General features: G+C 40.7%; 1 protein-coding gene across 6 annotated transcripts in view; it reads left to right on the forward strand.

Moving 5' to 3' along the window:
* The window catches only part of CDK4 (cyclin dependent kinase 4), a 37,722-nt gene extending 23,706 nt beyond the window's left edge, over positions 1 to 14,016 (forward strand). For all 6 annotated transcript variants that reach the window (XM_072134828.1, XM_072134832.1, XM_072134827.1 and 3 more), the window contains 6 exons: positions 621 to 756; positions 3,511 to 3,678; positions 8,759 to 8,868; positions 9,768 to 9,818; positions 11,647 to 11,782; positions 12,425 to 14,016. In XM_072134828.1, the coding sequence (XP_071990929.1) occupies positions 621 to 756; positions 3,511 to 3,678; positions 8,759 to 8,868; positions 9,768 to 9,818; positions 11,647 to 11,782; positions 12,425 to 12,565 (742 nt within the window). In that variant the 3' untranslated portion in view covers positions 12,566 to 14,016. The remainder of the gene's footprint in view (positions 1 to 620; positions 757 to 3,510; positions 3,679 to 8,758; positions 8,869 to 9,767; positions 9,819 to 11,646; positions 11,783 to 12,424) is intronic.
* Positions 14,017 to 14,946: the final 930 nt, after the last annotated feature.

A 14,946-nucleotide genomic window follows, 5' to 3' on the forward strand; every position in this document is an offset into this window, starting at 1 on the left:
TGTATTCTTCTCCCCTTATTTTTGTTAGCTGTCTTAACCTTTACAATAGAAGTAACATTTATGTGGGTTATTTGGTCATTCATATCCATGATTTATATCCTGCACAATCTGATAGCTCAGGTAGACCTCCAGCTCATGCCTTTTTGTGTTTTTGCATAAACTGTATTTGGTAAGCGTTGTTCTTTATTGTTTATAAAACCTATTATAGTCATTCTCTACCAGGATTTATTATGCTGATGCCTCCTTATGCATGTGTACTATACACATGGGGGACTTGAAAGTGACTAAAGTATCATGTACTTGAGTATAAACCGAGACACCTAATTTTGCCACCAAAAAAAAGAGTATGGGCCTAAGATGGGAAGTTTCACAAATGAGTTTTGTGGATCAGCCCCAATAGGATTGTTCCACTTTTAAGTATAATAGTCTTTCCTGCCACCTCCATGAGAGAGAATTATACAAGGGCCGAGATGCTCTTTTACATCTAAATAACATTGACGGTTATTTTGTATAGAATTGTTTCTCCCAAATCCCTTCCCTTCCTTGGTTAAACTTCATGTTTTTTTTTTTATGTGTACAAACTATTTTAACAATTTATCATCTATTTTGTCTTTTTCTAGGTTGATGGATGTTTGCGCTTCAACCCGGACAGACAGAGAGACAAAAGTCACCTTAGTTTTTGAGCATGTGGATCAAGACCTAAAAACTTATTTGAATAAAGTTCCTCCTCCTGGCTTACCCCTCGAGACCATTAAGGTATTTTTTACATCTACTCTCTTGTCCAGAAGTATTATAAAAGCCGTAGGGAGGCAGCGTATTTATTTATTTTGTATTTTTAAACATATGTTTTGCCTTTTTACCTGTTATGTACAAGATGAGTATTTTTAGGTTTGCACTTGTATGCAAGTCGGATATGGGTGTAGTTTAAAAAAAATTGGGTTTACCTGGAAACAAGGGTTAACAATAAAGCTTCATTGCAGACATCTTACAGATGACTATTGCCGCCTGGGACCAAAGAGTAAATTGCCAGCATCCAGATGGCTTCACCATAGGTCATAGTGGGCAGAGAGATCCGTCTGTAACTAGGGGTCGTCTGTAAGTTGGGTGTTAAGTCAGGGACCGTCTGTAATATGTTATGCATGTGGGAAATTATTTTTAGATATGTGAAGCACAATTTGCGATCATATATAATTTTTTTTTTTCATTATTTTCCTCCCAATAAGGAGTACACCAAAGAGAATTATGAAATCTTATTGTAAGGAATCCGGAATGGGTCTGAACTGTCAATGCTGCTTTTGTGTTCATTGTGTGGCTGGATGTACTGTATGTGGATGTCTTGGATAATGAGCTTTGGTTCCTAAATGAGCGTAGAAATTCCTTGCATGAGTTGACCTGGAAGTTGTGGAGAATGTTTAATAAACAGGAGTCGTCCTCCTTTTCCCCCTGATCTAGAACAATGAGTGTGAGTCACGGGCAGATGAGGCCGAGCAGCTGCAGCCGCACTCAATGCTGTATTCAGTAACCTCGTGTTGTGATCGCAGACGTCCTGCACTGGAGAAGCCTCCAGGAAAACGCTGTAATTGATGTGTGCTGTTGTTTACCAGTGCTTGTACAAATTGCCAAGTATTTCCCCATTTGTGTGTGTTCTTTGTCTCTTTCTAGAGAATAACCAGTGAATGACGTAAACTGTTAACATCTGCTTAAAGCTAAATGAAGGGGTTCTTCCAACTATTTAAAGAGGACCTGTCACCATATTTTGACCACCCTGACTAACAATGCCTGCTGATAAAGGATAACAAGTCCTCCACATATCTATTAGTGTCCCACTGGCAGCTATTTTATCTTAACTACAGACATTTTTCTGATATACAAATTAGCATTTCTGACTCATGTCTGGTATCTGTGACTCTTCTCTCTCAGGCTGGCACTCCCTGTTATTCTGACTGACAGCTGTCTCTTAAATCACTGCTCTGCCTCCTTGTACTTGGGGACTGTCTGCATAATATACAGACATATAAAGCTCTATGTAGAGATGGGGAATATTGTGACTTTTTTTTTTTTTTTTTCCCCCATGGTGCCTTGTGTTACATTCATAACATGGGACCAGTGACGACATCACGGTTCCTTTAGCCTTCTAAGAATAACAAACTGTACACCATGTCAGCTTATTGATGTACAGGCAGTCCCCGGGTTACATACAAGATAGGGTCTGGAGGTTTGTTCTTAAGTTGAATTTGTATGTAAGTCGAAACTGTATATTTTATAATGGAAGTTCTAGAAAAAAATTTTTCTTTTGCCCCAGTGACAATTGGAGTTTCAAAATTTTTGGTATAATTGGACCAAGAATTATCAATAAAGCTTCATTACAGACATCTTACAGCTGATCATTGCAGTCTGGGACTATAGTAAAGCATCCAGAGAGCTTCACCAGAGGTCACAGTGGGCAGAGGGGTCCGTCTGTAACTATGGGTTGTCTGTAAGTCGGGTGTCCTTAAGTAGGGGACCGCCTGTATTGGGAATTATTTAAATTGGTACAACTGTGGCTGTGCTTGTTCCAACTTTACCGCATAAACTAGAAAAGAAATTTCCCAAAAATGTGCCATGTAACCAATGGATGTGTATCAGCTTTATTGAGTTGATCAGTGGAGGTCAGTTCAGTTTTGATATTGATCACCGCCCGTCATATTCCGTCCATTGATGTTCGTCGCATAGGCTTATATTCCTTTAATCAACATGTTCCCTGCAAATAACATTTATTGGGGCACATGTACCTTTGTTTTGGCTTCTTCTTAATTTAAAAAAAAAATTTTAATTTTATATTTTTGGTGACATGTGGCACATGTGCACTCCTGCGACTTTTTCTTGTGTCTAATGCAACCTCCCTTCAAAGTTCACCATTGTCTAGTTTTTGCAGGTTTCTGCGTTACCACCAGATTCTAGGTGTGAAAATTGTGACTTATTTTTTTTGTAAAAAGTTGCAAATTCACACCTGCTATGGTCAGGCTTAGGAAAGATGTTTGCAACTTCAGTGATTTTGTGACTTTTTGAACAAAAGACCTTAAAGGACACCAGCCATCATTCCCGGAACGGCCACAGACGGGGCTATGACAGTGCAGGCGTGCATAAATTAAAATATGGCTCAGGTGACATAAGCCTGAGCGCCTCTGGCTAATCTGCCATTGTTATTGTGCCATTCCTGAACATAACACTGGTAAAGAAAAAAAAGCATGCGAGTACATATATCTACCATCAGTCAATCTGGTGCTAATGTCCTTTAGTTCAGATATATTAAACACACACACACACACTATAAAGCTAAGAGCACAAAGTCAAAACAAAGGTTCATGTGCCCAATAGACTCGCTTTTCCCTTAGATGGGAATACCGAGAGAATCTTTTGGCTCTCCTTATATATATTTGGACTTTTCCATATGAGTGGTTGCTCCCCTCTTATCAATGTATAAATAAATTGGCAACTTTGTCAAATATATGAATTTCTTTCCACCTTCAGAACCTAATGAGACAGTTCCTCTCGGGCCTCGAATTCCTTCATCTGAACTGTATTGTGCACCGTGACCTGAAGCCAGAAAATATCCTGGTGACCAGCTGCGGACAAGTTAAACTAGCTGACTTTGGCCTTGCAAGAATTTACAGCTGTCAGATGGCACTAACCCCGGTGGTAAGTTAAAAAACCCCTCCTTGTGTCTTGCATTTTAGGGGGACATCCACAGTGGATAACTATGGACCACTCTTAGAACAATTCAGTGCATATGACCCCGGATAGAAGGATCTATGGAGCATGAAGCCCTGTGACCCAATGCTTTGTCCTCCAGGATATAAGCCCTGACAAATACATGTCCCATTGAAAGTAGAGGATACTTTGTCCCATAATAAAGTAGAGGAGTGTCTGTGTATATGGATCTCCTGGTAAGGTAACTGCTTAGTGGTATTGGGAAGTCACATGCATTTAGAGAGAACATAAAAGAACCTGAACTACTGAACATATCCTTAGGGGGAGAGGAACTTGCCATTTGTATTAGAGACATGATTCCAGTCTGCCAGAGCTAAACTTCTGCTAGTTGGCAGCTTTCTGTTCTGTCGTTGCCTGGAGCTACATCTGTGATAATGCTACACCTGTTGTCTGCAGTTTGGATTAAGGGAACTCCACCATCAAACTGAAGCTCGATAAACCAGGGGCACTTACTCTTTTATTATCCATGGTCTCCTTACTTCTAAAATCAATTGTTAAAATTATGCTGCAGTTTCTAAGGCGGTTACATTGTGTCACCCAGGTTTTGTTTAATGTAGGGGTAAAGGAAGAGGAGCTGTGTCTTTGGATTTATTTCTTATAAATCTTGTATTACAAAGTCCTTACTAGCCAAAATATATCAGTTTTTGGGCAGTACTAACATGAACATAAGCCAAAATGTAGTGTTTTGAATCCGCTTTTTATACGCTGTGCCACTTTTACATAAAGGTGCCCATCAATCCTTAGGTTATGTAGTATACCACACACTAGAAATGGCCTCACATTGGGGTATGACATTTACTCCCAGCTTCACTGTTGCTGGGGAATTTTTCAGCCAAGTTCTCATGATTTCACATGTTCCACAGAAACTTTCTAAATGACTTCTGTGTTTTCTTTGCCCATTTCCCTTATCCTCTGTGTGAGTGATTTTTGTTGCTGCTTCTTGTTGTGACTACAGATGTGGGGGCGGGGGTGACTCATTTCTAATACTTGAGGTTGGTATCGGTCAGTTTTAGCGCTGTGGTTGAGCATTACTTGTTTGCATGTAAAAAATTTTACTGAGCGTGTCGAGAGGATGTAATGGCCAAGTGTCAGTCTCTTATTAATATATGTGCTCATTATGTCACACTGTGTGTATTGACATAGGGTGCAGTGTTACATTGCTTTATTGTACTGGAAAGGGATATAAATTATCAGCAGAAAAGACAAAACGTAATGTATATTTGGGAAAACAAAAGCTCAACCTTGTTCCAAGTGTTTTTTTTTTTTTTTTCAAAGAACATGCTACACCAGTGATATGTCATCGGCCCAACTGTTTGGCTGGCAGGCAGGGACTCCTTGCATCATATATCACTATGATGTAAGGAGCCCCATCCTCTGCTCTGAGTCTGTGAAATCTGGTCTGATGGGCGGAACCACTATGCCTTATTTTTGTCGTTATATATGCTATATGTCCTTGTATCCATATGCTTTCCCAGCATATGTGCTGCACGTATACACGAAACGTGATGTAACCTCAGCCTCAGATGTATTGGAGGCTACTATCCATCAAGTGAAATATTGAATAGATAAAAATAATGAATAGATATCTTTGATGGATGTGATCATTCTGCAGACACATAGATTGTCTTCCTATCCTTGCAGTTCTTACCTGTTTGCACAGCACTTCTAAGAAATGCAGGGTGTGACTGACTCTCATTTCTAAGCAGCTTTCTCTCTGCTCTCCTCCGTAACCATCCGCACTCTTCAATCTCTGTTATCTATCCCATAAGCCCTTAGCAAAGTGTCACAGAGGGCGTTGCAGGCTGTGCCTGCTGGGGGGACAGTGTTTTTATAGGAAGTCTACCATCAAAATCAAGCATGATAAACCAGGGGTACTTACTCACAGATCCAGGCAATATTGGCAAAATTTGAATAATTCTAAAAGTTGATTTTAGAAGGGAAGTGGCTCCGAATTGTGATATATATAGATAGAGATATATATATTTATATTATATATTTTTATTATTTTTTTTTTTCTAAATGTAGATCCAGATAACAACTAAGTCACAGTGGGCAGAGGGGTCCATCTGTAACTAGGGGTTGTCTGTAAATTAGATGTCCTTAAACCGGGGACCTCCTATACAAGTAAATGACCAGTCATGGTGCCTAGATCTTATTGTCACTGGCTTATGCTTTATTTTGATGGCAGATCAGGAGGGGCCTGTTTACTAATTAGCAGTAACTATATTTGCAGTGTGGCTTATATTTATTTTTTTTTCCCTATGACCATCTGAATAAGGCTCTAAATATTGTTTGTAGCCTTGTATATACCTGCCTGTGTCTCTTATAATATTTATATGGCGCCATCATATTCTGCAGCGTAGTACAGATCATGGGGACAGATACCAATTTGAATACAAAGTACAAACCTAGTCCTATGGAAATGATGGGAGTGGTGGCCCTGCTCAGAAGAGCTTGCAGTCTGAGGGAGTGAGCCCCCTTGTTATGGAGCAGTATCATTACCTAATCTGAAGGTGAATACTTATCTTGTGGGTATTTTTCCAGAACTGTCAGGATTTGTAATTGATAACTCTCCATACAGCGTGCACGGTATATAATGCGGCTACATTACAAGGTGTACCAGTCCATGCTTGTTCCCGGATCAGGATCTGGCTTCCTCTCCAGCTTCTTCTCTCCCTTCTGGAGCCTCTCTCTGTAATTCGCCTCTCCCTGGCTGTGCCTCTCAGTATAAATACCAGCCACTCATTTGCCTGTGGAAAGCGGAGTTGTGATATTACACTGGCTCTACACTGGAGACCGATGCTATCGTATCCCTAAACATATTAACAAGCCATTTATACCTCTTTGCAGATCGAGGTGTAGACCTCGGTAAATAGAAGGAAAGGCACATTTCTCTCTTGATAGACTTTTTCATGTGATCCTACCTGAATGAGTTATTTTGATTACATATAGTTGCAATGTGATAAATTTCCCAGGCTGCACAATTTTAAGACAAATAAAAGGCCCGATTTTTGTAAGCTGAGGCTACTGATAATTGTATGTAACACATTTATGGAATATTAAAGCTCCTATAAACCCTTTTGACAATATATACTGTATGTTGGAAGGTTTACAGCTGGATTCCTGTAGATTATATATTGTAGGCTTAGAACCAAGGAAAGTCAGTGGAATGTTGTTAAAGGGGTTGGCCTGTATACTTCTGTTTTTTTGTAATTTGTGTGTAAGTGTGGGGGGGGCAGGATATTAGGTAAGTTATCAATACACATCTATTAAAAGTTCTGCACAGTTTTTTCATATTCATGAATACTATCATAAGGTCCTGGCAGGGCTATTGCTCACGGACAGACAGAGATCACATGACCCTCCATCTGCGGCCATTTTATGGACAGGGATGTCCGGCTGATGAAGTAAAAGACTGGAGGCTTCCCTTTTACATATCAAGAAAGCAGAGAAGAACTATTAATAGATGTACCAGATATACTCGTGTATAAGCCGAGTTTTTCAGCACAAAAAATGTGCTGAAAAACATCCCCTCGGCTTATACACGAGTCTATAACAAAAAACCCACTTAAAATATATACTCAACCTTCGATGTCAGCGCGTCCCGTCTTCTTTCTTCTCTCATGGACGCCGCCATGTTTACTTCCTGGCCAGCGAATTCTATGACGTCAGCAGCGGCCGCGTCAGATGCGCCTGCTGGAAGAAAACATGGCTGTGCCCATGAGAGAAGAAAGAAGAGGAGCCGCAGAGAAGAGAAAGACTGGACACGCCGACATCGGAGGAGGAGTATATAAGGTTTTTTTTGTGCAGGTGGGGAGGGGGCTGGCTGTATACTACACGGGGACGGGCTGTGACCAATGCATTTCCCACCCTCTGCTTATACTCGAGTCAATAGTTTTTCCCAGTTTTTGGTGGTAAATTTAGGGGTCTCGGCTTATACTCGAGTCGGCTTATACTCGAGTATATACGGTATATTGGTAAATATATTACATACACCTTCCCCCCCCCTTCACTCACTTTAACTCATGTTTTTTGTAATGTTTAAGTGGCCAATCCCTTTAAGCTATAGCTTTCCTAATCTAGGCTTTATGTGCCTCCCTAGGAGTGTCTTACTCTAACCAGTCCAGTTGTAAACTGATATCAGGAGTATACGGAGTATATGTCCCTTTGGTAGTCAGTTTTCAGAAGGAACATGTGACTTGAAGGTAGGGTAATGTTGTGGATGATAACCTGCAAAATCTATGGATAATTTGGATTTAAAGTGATTTAAAAAAAAATGTCTACCATCTCCCAAAATAGCACCCTTCTGGGTCCCATCATGGTATTTTAGCTCCGTGCATTGAATGGAAAGTGGCTGCAATACCTAACATAACCTAATGACAGATGTGGTGCTATGCTTGGAGCTTTGTTTTTCTGAACCTGGAGAAAAATTTTTTTAGCATTTTTGAGCAGTTTGTGTTATGTGAAGAGTTCATTATTTTTATTTGATAAGGTGATCTTGGAGTCCACAGGAGCACTGCTGACATGGATCAAGTACCCCTGGACCACCAGGTGTTTGTTACTGTGGTTGCCAGCTGCTCACTGTTTTTCATATATTGCTGGGATTTCCTGCTGTGAGAGGAGGGCAGTGTATGGGAACCTCCAGAAGTCCGTGTTTTAATTGAACACATACTGTAAACAAAATAAACTGGTCTTAATTTGCACCAAAAATTCTGAAGTGTCATTTAACAAAGCCTTGATACATTTGCATTTAATGTGACAAAGGGGTGTGGCTTCACCGGAAACAGGTCATGTACCAAAATTTTGTGTTTTTTTTTTTTTTTTTTTTTTCTGATGTGAACTAATGGTCTTATTTACTAGTCTTGTCTAATATTTAGAAATTTTTGTTGCCACTTTCATATTTTTGCAAAATTCTTAATAAATTACATTTCCCATGAGTAGAAATATTTCTAGTCTCTGAGCAGACTGCCCTGCATAACTTTTTGTTCCCTTCTTTCTCCATCTGCAGGTAGTGACCCTGTGGTATCGCGCCCCCGAGGTGTTGCTTCAGTCCACTTACGCCACACCGGTAGACATATGGAGTGTGGGCTGTATCTTTGCAGAAATGTTTCGGCGGAAGTGAGTACTCTATAGAAAATGTTATCTGGATATGTATTGACCTATACACTTGATCATTTTCTCTGATACACTCCCGTCACTAAACACTGCATCTACTATTTATTGGGATGTAGCTTATTTATCACCAATGTATGTGATAAAGTCCTCACACAATTATCAGAACACTCCTAGTACTTGACTTTTCACTCAATCATATTTTGGACCCAACTATTAGTAAACATCCCCCCAAAAAAATTAAAGGAAATCTACCATCAAATTCAAACATGATAAATTAGGGACACTTGCTCATAGATCCAGGCACCTCACCCACATAAATGTTTATCCAGCACTCCGATGGCCTATTACAGTGTTGGAGAATCGCCATGCAACACAGTGATGGCCGGAACAAACTGAACCGACCGACCGACACGTTTCAACCATAACTGGTCTCATTCATGGGCTAGGCACCATGACTGAAGTAATCTTCTTTCATTTGTTATCCATGGTCTTCTTCCTGCTAAAATCAACTTTTAAAATTTATCTTAATGAGCCACAAAGGCTCTGGAGGTGTTACCAGAGCCCCTTTATGCTGTGGCTTCACAGGCTGTTAATCTCTCGATCTGGTAGCACCCCTTTAGAGCCCTTATGACTCATAAGTGAAGGAAGGAGGCCTCAATGAATAAGTGTCCATGGTTTATCATGCTTGATTTTGATGAACGATATTGTATTCACCTTTCTGTGGACTTTACTGATTGTTAATATATAGTTAATATTTACTTTACGTGGGCCTCTTATGGGCTCACTCTTTTATGCTTGTATCAGTGTGTATGACCCCTCTGCAGACCCTAACTTTGCTCATGCCTTACTAACTAATATTATAGGAAGATGTATTACTTTTTATTCTATGTTTCTCCTTCCAGGCCTCTGTTTTGTGGTAATTCGGAAGCTGACCAGCTGTGCAAGATTTTTGAGTAAGTTTAGCTCCGAAAAGGCAAACAAAAATGACCTATTTACGAAATACGAATATCACATACGCACTTTGACGCACTTGACCGTAAATGTCAGCTGGGAGCTAGACACAAAAACTGCAGCTAGCTCTCATCCGCTGTAGAGGTCCTCACGGTCACTGTGACTGAGCCAGCCGGCTGCTTTGCTTCCTATCGAGACGGCCATCCATTTTTGGCCATCTTAAATCTCCGCCTGGTCAAAAGTGGGATCCATTTTGCAGCCCATAAGGCCAAAGGTCACCGCATAGGCATTCCTGAATGAGTTGTGCCACTGTCTAACCTTCCTTCTGACTGTATGTACTTCACTCCCACACGGTGACTGATAACCTCCCCATACACACATTTTGGGGAGGCTGGGATTATCAGATGGTGCCCTGGTTCAAGTGATTATGAGCAGGACCTCTACTTCTCTCCGTAACATGTTCTGCATTCGGATTGAAATTGCCAGACATTGAGCCTTTGTCCAAGTTCAGGGTGGACTGGCCCAAGTGCTGTGTCCTCTTATCACTCAGCATTGAGTGCCTTCTCCCTGCTATCTGTAATGGATGGAGCGGAGGAGGTTTTATTTTTATCATTTTACCTGCAAATCTGCCAGATTCCCTTTAAAGTGAACCTGTGAATAAAACCTGTTTAGTATTGCCGATCAGCCCCTTTCATTTCTATGGAGCTGAAGTGTAATATCAGACACATGCCATGGACAGGTGTGTGCTGGTGCTAGAAATCTGACTTTTTTTTTTTTTCCTGGTATGTAGATAGGACAGGGGGGAAAAAAAAGGATAAAGATAAGGAGTGGGTTGATATTAAAACATAGTTTTTTGTGATATAAAATAAGATGAGTATAGATTCTCCAAAAATCTTATTGTCACACGTGTTTGACACTAAATACAATAATGGTCCACACTGTAGGTCAGTGTTGATCCATTCAGTAAATAAGGGATAGTGCTTTGAGGGACTGTTAGTACATGAAATGTGTTTGGTCTCTTTCATCCAGAGATATGCGGAAGCTGCCACACACACAATCTGCCTGAGAGCAGCGCCACCCGCTATACCAAGTGGTTTAATACCTGCACACTGTATATAGCAGGTCAGCCAGACTCTAGTGCAGAATCCTACAGAACACTGAATAGACATCCAAGAAGGGAGATCACCTGCTTAGTAGTGCACACAGTATCTCAATCTGGAGACTAAACTTATGCAGTGTCATGCAAACATAATCTAGTTATCTATTATCACTCTGAGCAATACTCTTACTGATCTCCCTCATATCTCTTTGTATCAGTATCACTCACTCAGGTGCATATAACTTAAGGGGACCCCTCCTCAGTTCATATCCTTGCTCATAATTTAAAGAGGACCTACAGTGTGGACCATTATTATATTTAACGTCAAACAAGTGTGACACTAAGATTTTTGGAGGATCTCTGCTCTTTTTTTTTTTTTTTCCCTGTCCTTATATCTACATAGTATCATTAAGGTGGTGTACACCAGGGAGTGATCCTTGCATCACAGAAGTATTTATTTTTTCATGCTCATGAACGTAATGGGGACCGTGATCCGGCTGCACAATTTGCGGACAGATCATGCTTCCCATAGACGTCTATGGCGCCTGGTCACAGTGCGGCGAGCACATGTTGTCTTGACGCACCGTGACCAAGCACAGAAATATATACGGCTATATTTTGGCGTATTACAATGCTGGCTGCTATCCTTTCTTTAGAGAGGAAACGGGTCTCTCTTCTCTCCTAATACAGAGAGCTCTCATAAAGTGTCTTCTGCTTGTCCTCTCCTGTAGTATGATCGGTCTCCCCTCTGAAGAAGAGTGGCCAGAAGATGTCACGTTGCCGCGATCGGCCTTCTCACCAAGAACTCCGCAGCCGGTAGAGAAGTTTGTACCTGAAATCGATGCCACGGGGGCTCAGCTTCTGTTAGTAAGTACTGATGTATTTTATCTAGTTCCTTTGCATTGAAGTACCAGTTAAGGCTATATTCACACGCCGGCACCCTGGATGGGGAGAAGGGGGTGAACGCCACTCACACCCACCCCTCTCCATAGTGATATATGGTGCACGGCGCCGTATTCTGGGGAAAGATAGGACATGTCCTATCTTTCTCCCGGCTACAGGATGCGTGCTGCACTGAACCACTCCCTTACAGCCCATGCGCCCATTGCTTTCTATGAGAAACGTATATACCCCCCCCCCCCCCCCCCCCTTCCATACAGCAATGTGAATGTAGCCTAACTCTTTTCTGTATTTCACTGAGACATGTTGATGCTGCAGATCATTTTATAAAACTGATATACAATGATATGTTGGAAGTCTATAGGGGGGTTGATTTATCAAGGCTTGTACTGGGTTTACACAATTTCATGCTATATATGGTAATAGTAAGGATCCTGTAAATAACAATTCAGCATTTTCCCAAATGGGGAAGAATTTCTCCTCCGTGTTAGATAAAGTTTACTTAATGTTTTTACTGGCTCAAACCATGCGGCAAGTAATTGTATGGAAATCAAAATAGTGGAAAATGCACGGAACAGCAAACACTGACAAGGTTTTGTTTGTTTCCAGGAAATGTTGACCTTCAACCCTCTGAGGCGCGTATCTGCATCCCAGGCTTTACATCACGCCTTCTTCTCTGAGGACCCGGAGACCCGCACCACACCAGAAACATTCCCTAATACACGGGCCACAGCCGACGAAGTCAAATGAATCTCTGGCAAAAACCGGACACGTCTGCTTTTTCGTATTTAGGTTATTGATAGGTGTTTGTTTTATCATGACACTAAGCCAGCCCTGTTTTGTGCAATACATCTGCCGCTGATGAAGGCTCGCTCACAATGCAGAGCTGGTTTTTACTGACATTGACCAATGCAACGACTAACAAGAGTGTCACTAGGAGGACACAGAAGACATGGATATTCTATTTATCACAAGTTTTAATGTCATGAGTCATTTTATGTATTTTCCAGATCCTTAGGCCGTGACAATGTGTCCTATTTTGAACCACAGATACTTTTATACTCGCTGAAGACATTTTACATATATTTTTCACCCCCCAGACATTACGCAGTATTTATTCCAGTCTCCTTGTTCGCTATTTAGTATAAGACTGACTTGTACCAGTTGCATGGTAGCGGAGGGACCACATAGGAGACTGGATGAACTTTTACAGGCCGAGGTCACCCATGGCTCTCCAGCTGTTGTACATATCACCGGCCAGGGATGAACATGACAGACTGGGACTTGTAGTCCCACAACAGCTGAGGCATACACATTGCCTACTCTTTTAGCTCACTTTCTACTCTTGAAGACAGATTTGTAATGATTTTATCTGTATGTGACTGGGACATGGGCCTATGTGGATTTTACCTGTGGCATATTTTAGTAGTAATTTGTTACATTTGTATGTAAAAATGTGTCACTTATACAGATATTAGCAGGACGTTTTATTTTTTTAACTGCACCATCATGATACAAGAGGAAAAATGGTTGCATGCATCATATGTTTAGCCATAGCAAGAAATGGATTCAAAAGCCATAGGGAATATAAAGGTAGAAGTAATACTTTCCCTTCTGAATCCACTATTGGCTGTGGTTATACATATATCTATATATAAAATGTCTTTATTCAGTGTACACTTCAATTTCTATAACTGATAATATACAATTAATTGAAGTGTACTTGGGTCTGTCATCCTGTTTATACTCTGTATTACTGGATTCAATATTAACCACCGGTGTTGATCTGCCTTAACAAGTTATGTGCATACTTGGACTGAAACATGTTTTGTTCTCGGGCCTCAAACACTGTATCCATGATCCTTTTTTTTTGCATTCCGCATGTGATTCATTTTTGTGGATGGGGAGAGGACGGCTGAAGGCAAGAAAGAAAGTCACTAGCTTGTCCCTACCATTTGAAGGGTCACCTGATTGTGTTGAATAGCAACTGATTTTAAATTTGGTGCAAACGTGGATGACACCAGTGTGGCATTGGTATTTTACGAGTTTTTGTAGACTTCTATGAGAAAACGATCTATAGGAATACGACCTGCTCGGATATTTCTACAGCCTTCTCTCGGATCCTTGCATGGGTCTAATGAAAATTAATGTATCTGAGTGTTTATCCACAAATAAAATGAATAGCATATTGCTCTAAACAATGTTCGAGTGCACATAGACTTAGTCTTAGCTTGCATCCATATGAAAAAGGAAAAACGGAGACATAACTCCTCCAGGAGCCTAACCTGCGTAATCCGAGGTACCTTGCCTACGAGATAGTATTGTGTCTGAGTCTCCATTGGACAGCACGTGGATAGTCTATTGTGCTATGCACATGTCCAATGTTTCAGTGCTGTAGATACAAGAAAATAGCAGCATGTGCTATACTAGGACTACAAAAATGTCTTACAAGCTGCTTGTGGGCAACTGGTCTTAGACCTTGTAATGGTTTGTGATGATCTTTAGCTTCATCGATCCACCAACTCCTATTGCACATACTGCAAATTCATTACATTCTCCAGCCCCTTTCCTGAAGCCGTATTCTGTATTTTATAACAGTCTTTATAAGACAAGCTTAACATGAAGGAGCTTCAAATCTTTTCATCATACAACTCTGTAGTTTTATCTTTAAAACAGCAGCATCTGCATGTTTGGAAGAAATTATCTTTGGGATGAGGTAACTCAGGTTTTTGTGGATTTTGAGCCTCCATTCATCAGTGCTTCCAAAAATTCACTTGATAATAGTTCATGTTACTTTGTAACCTACAGAAATGAATGTGAGTAAGAATTATTTTATAGTAACATTCTCCATCAGTACTCGGCTTGTGCTTTGTGAAGCAGGAACTGGAAATTGCATTTTTGGGGAGAGCTTCCATTCATCAAGAGTTCTTTTGGTGATACCTCAACATTTCCCAATATACTGAAATGGGAGGCAGATTCTGGGACAATTAATGTGACCTACCTTCTGTGCTATGGATTGTGGGATATGCAGCTTGCCCTATTTATTAGAGTAAATATGTGTGTGCTACACAAGGCATGTTAGTGACCTGCTACTCTGTGCAAAAGGGTTGCCAGTGTCTTTACAGGTAACA

The sequence above is a fragment of the Engystomops pustulosus genome, chromosome 2 (genome assembly GCF_040894005.1).
Source record: "Engystomops pustulosus chromosome 2, aEngPut4.maternal, whole genome shotgun sequence".
NCBI lineage: Eukaryota > Metazoa > Chordata > Amphibia > Anura > Leptodactylidae > Engystomops > Engystomops pustulosus.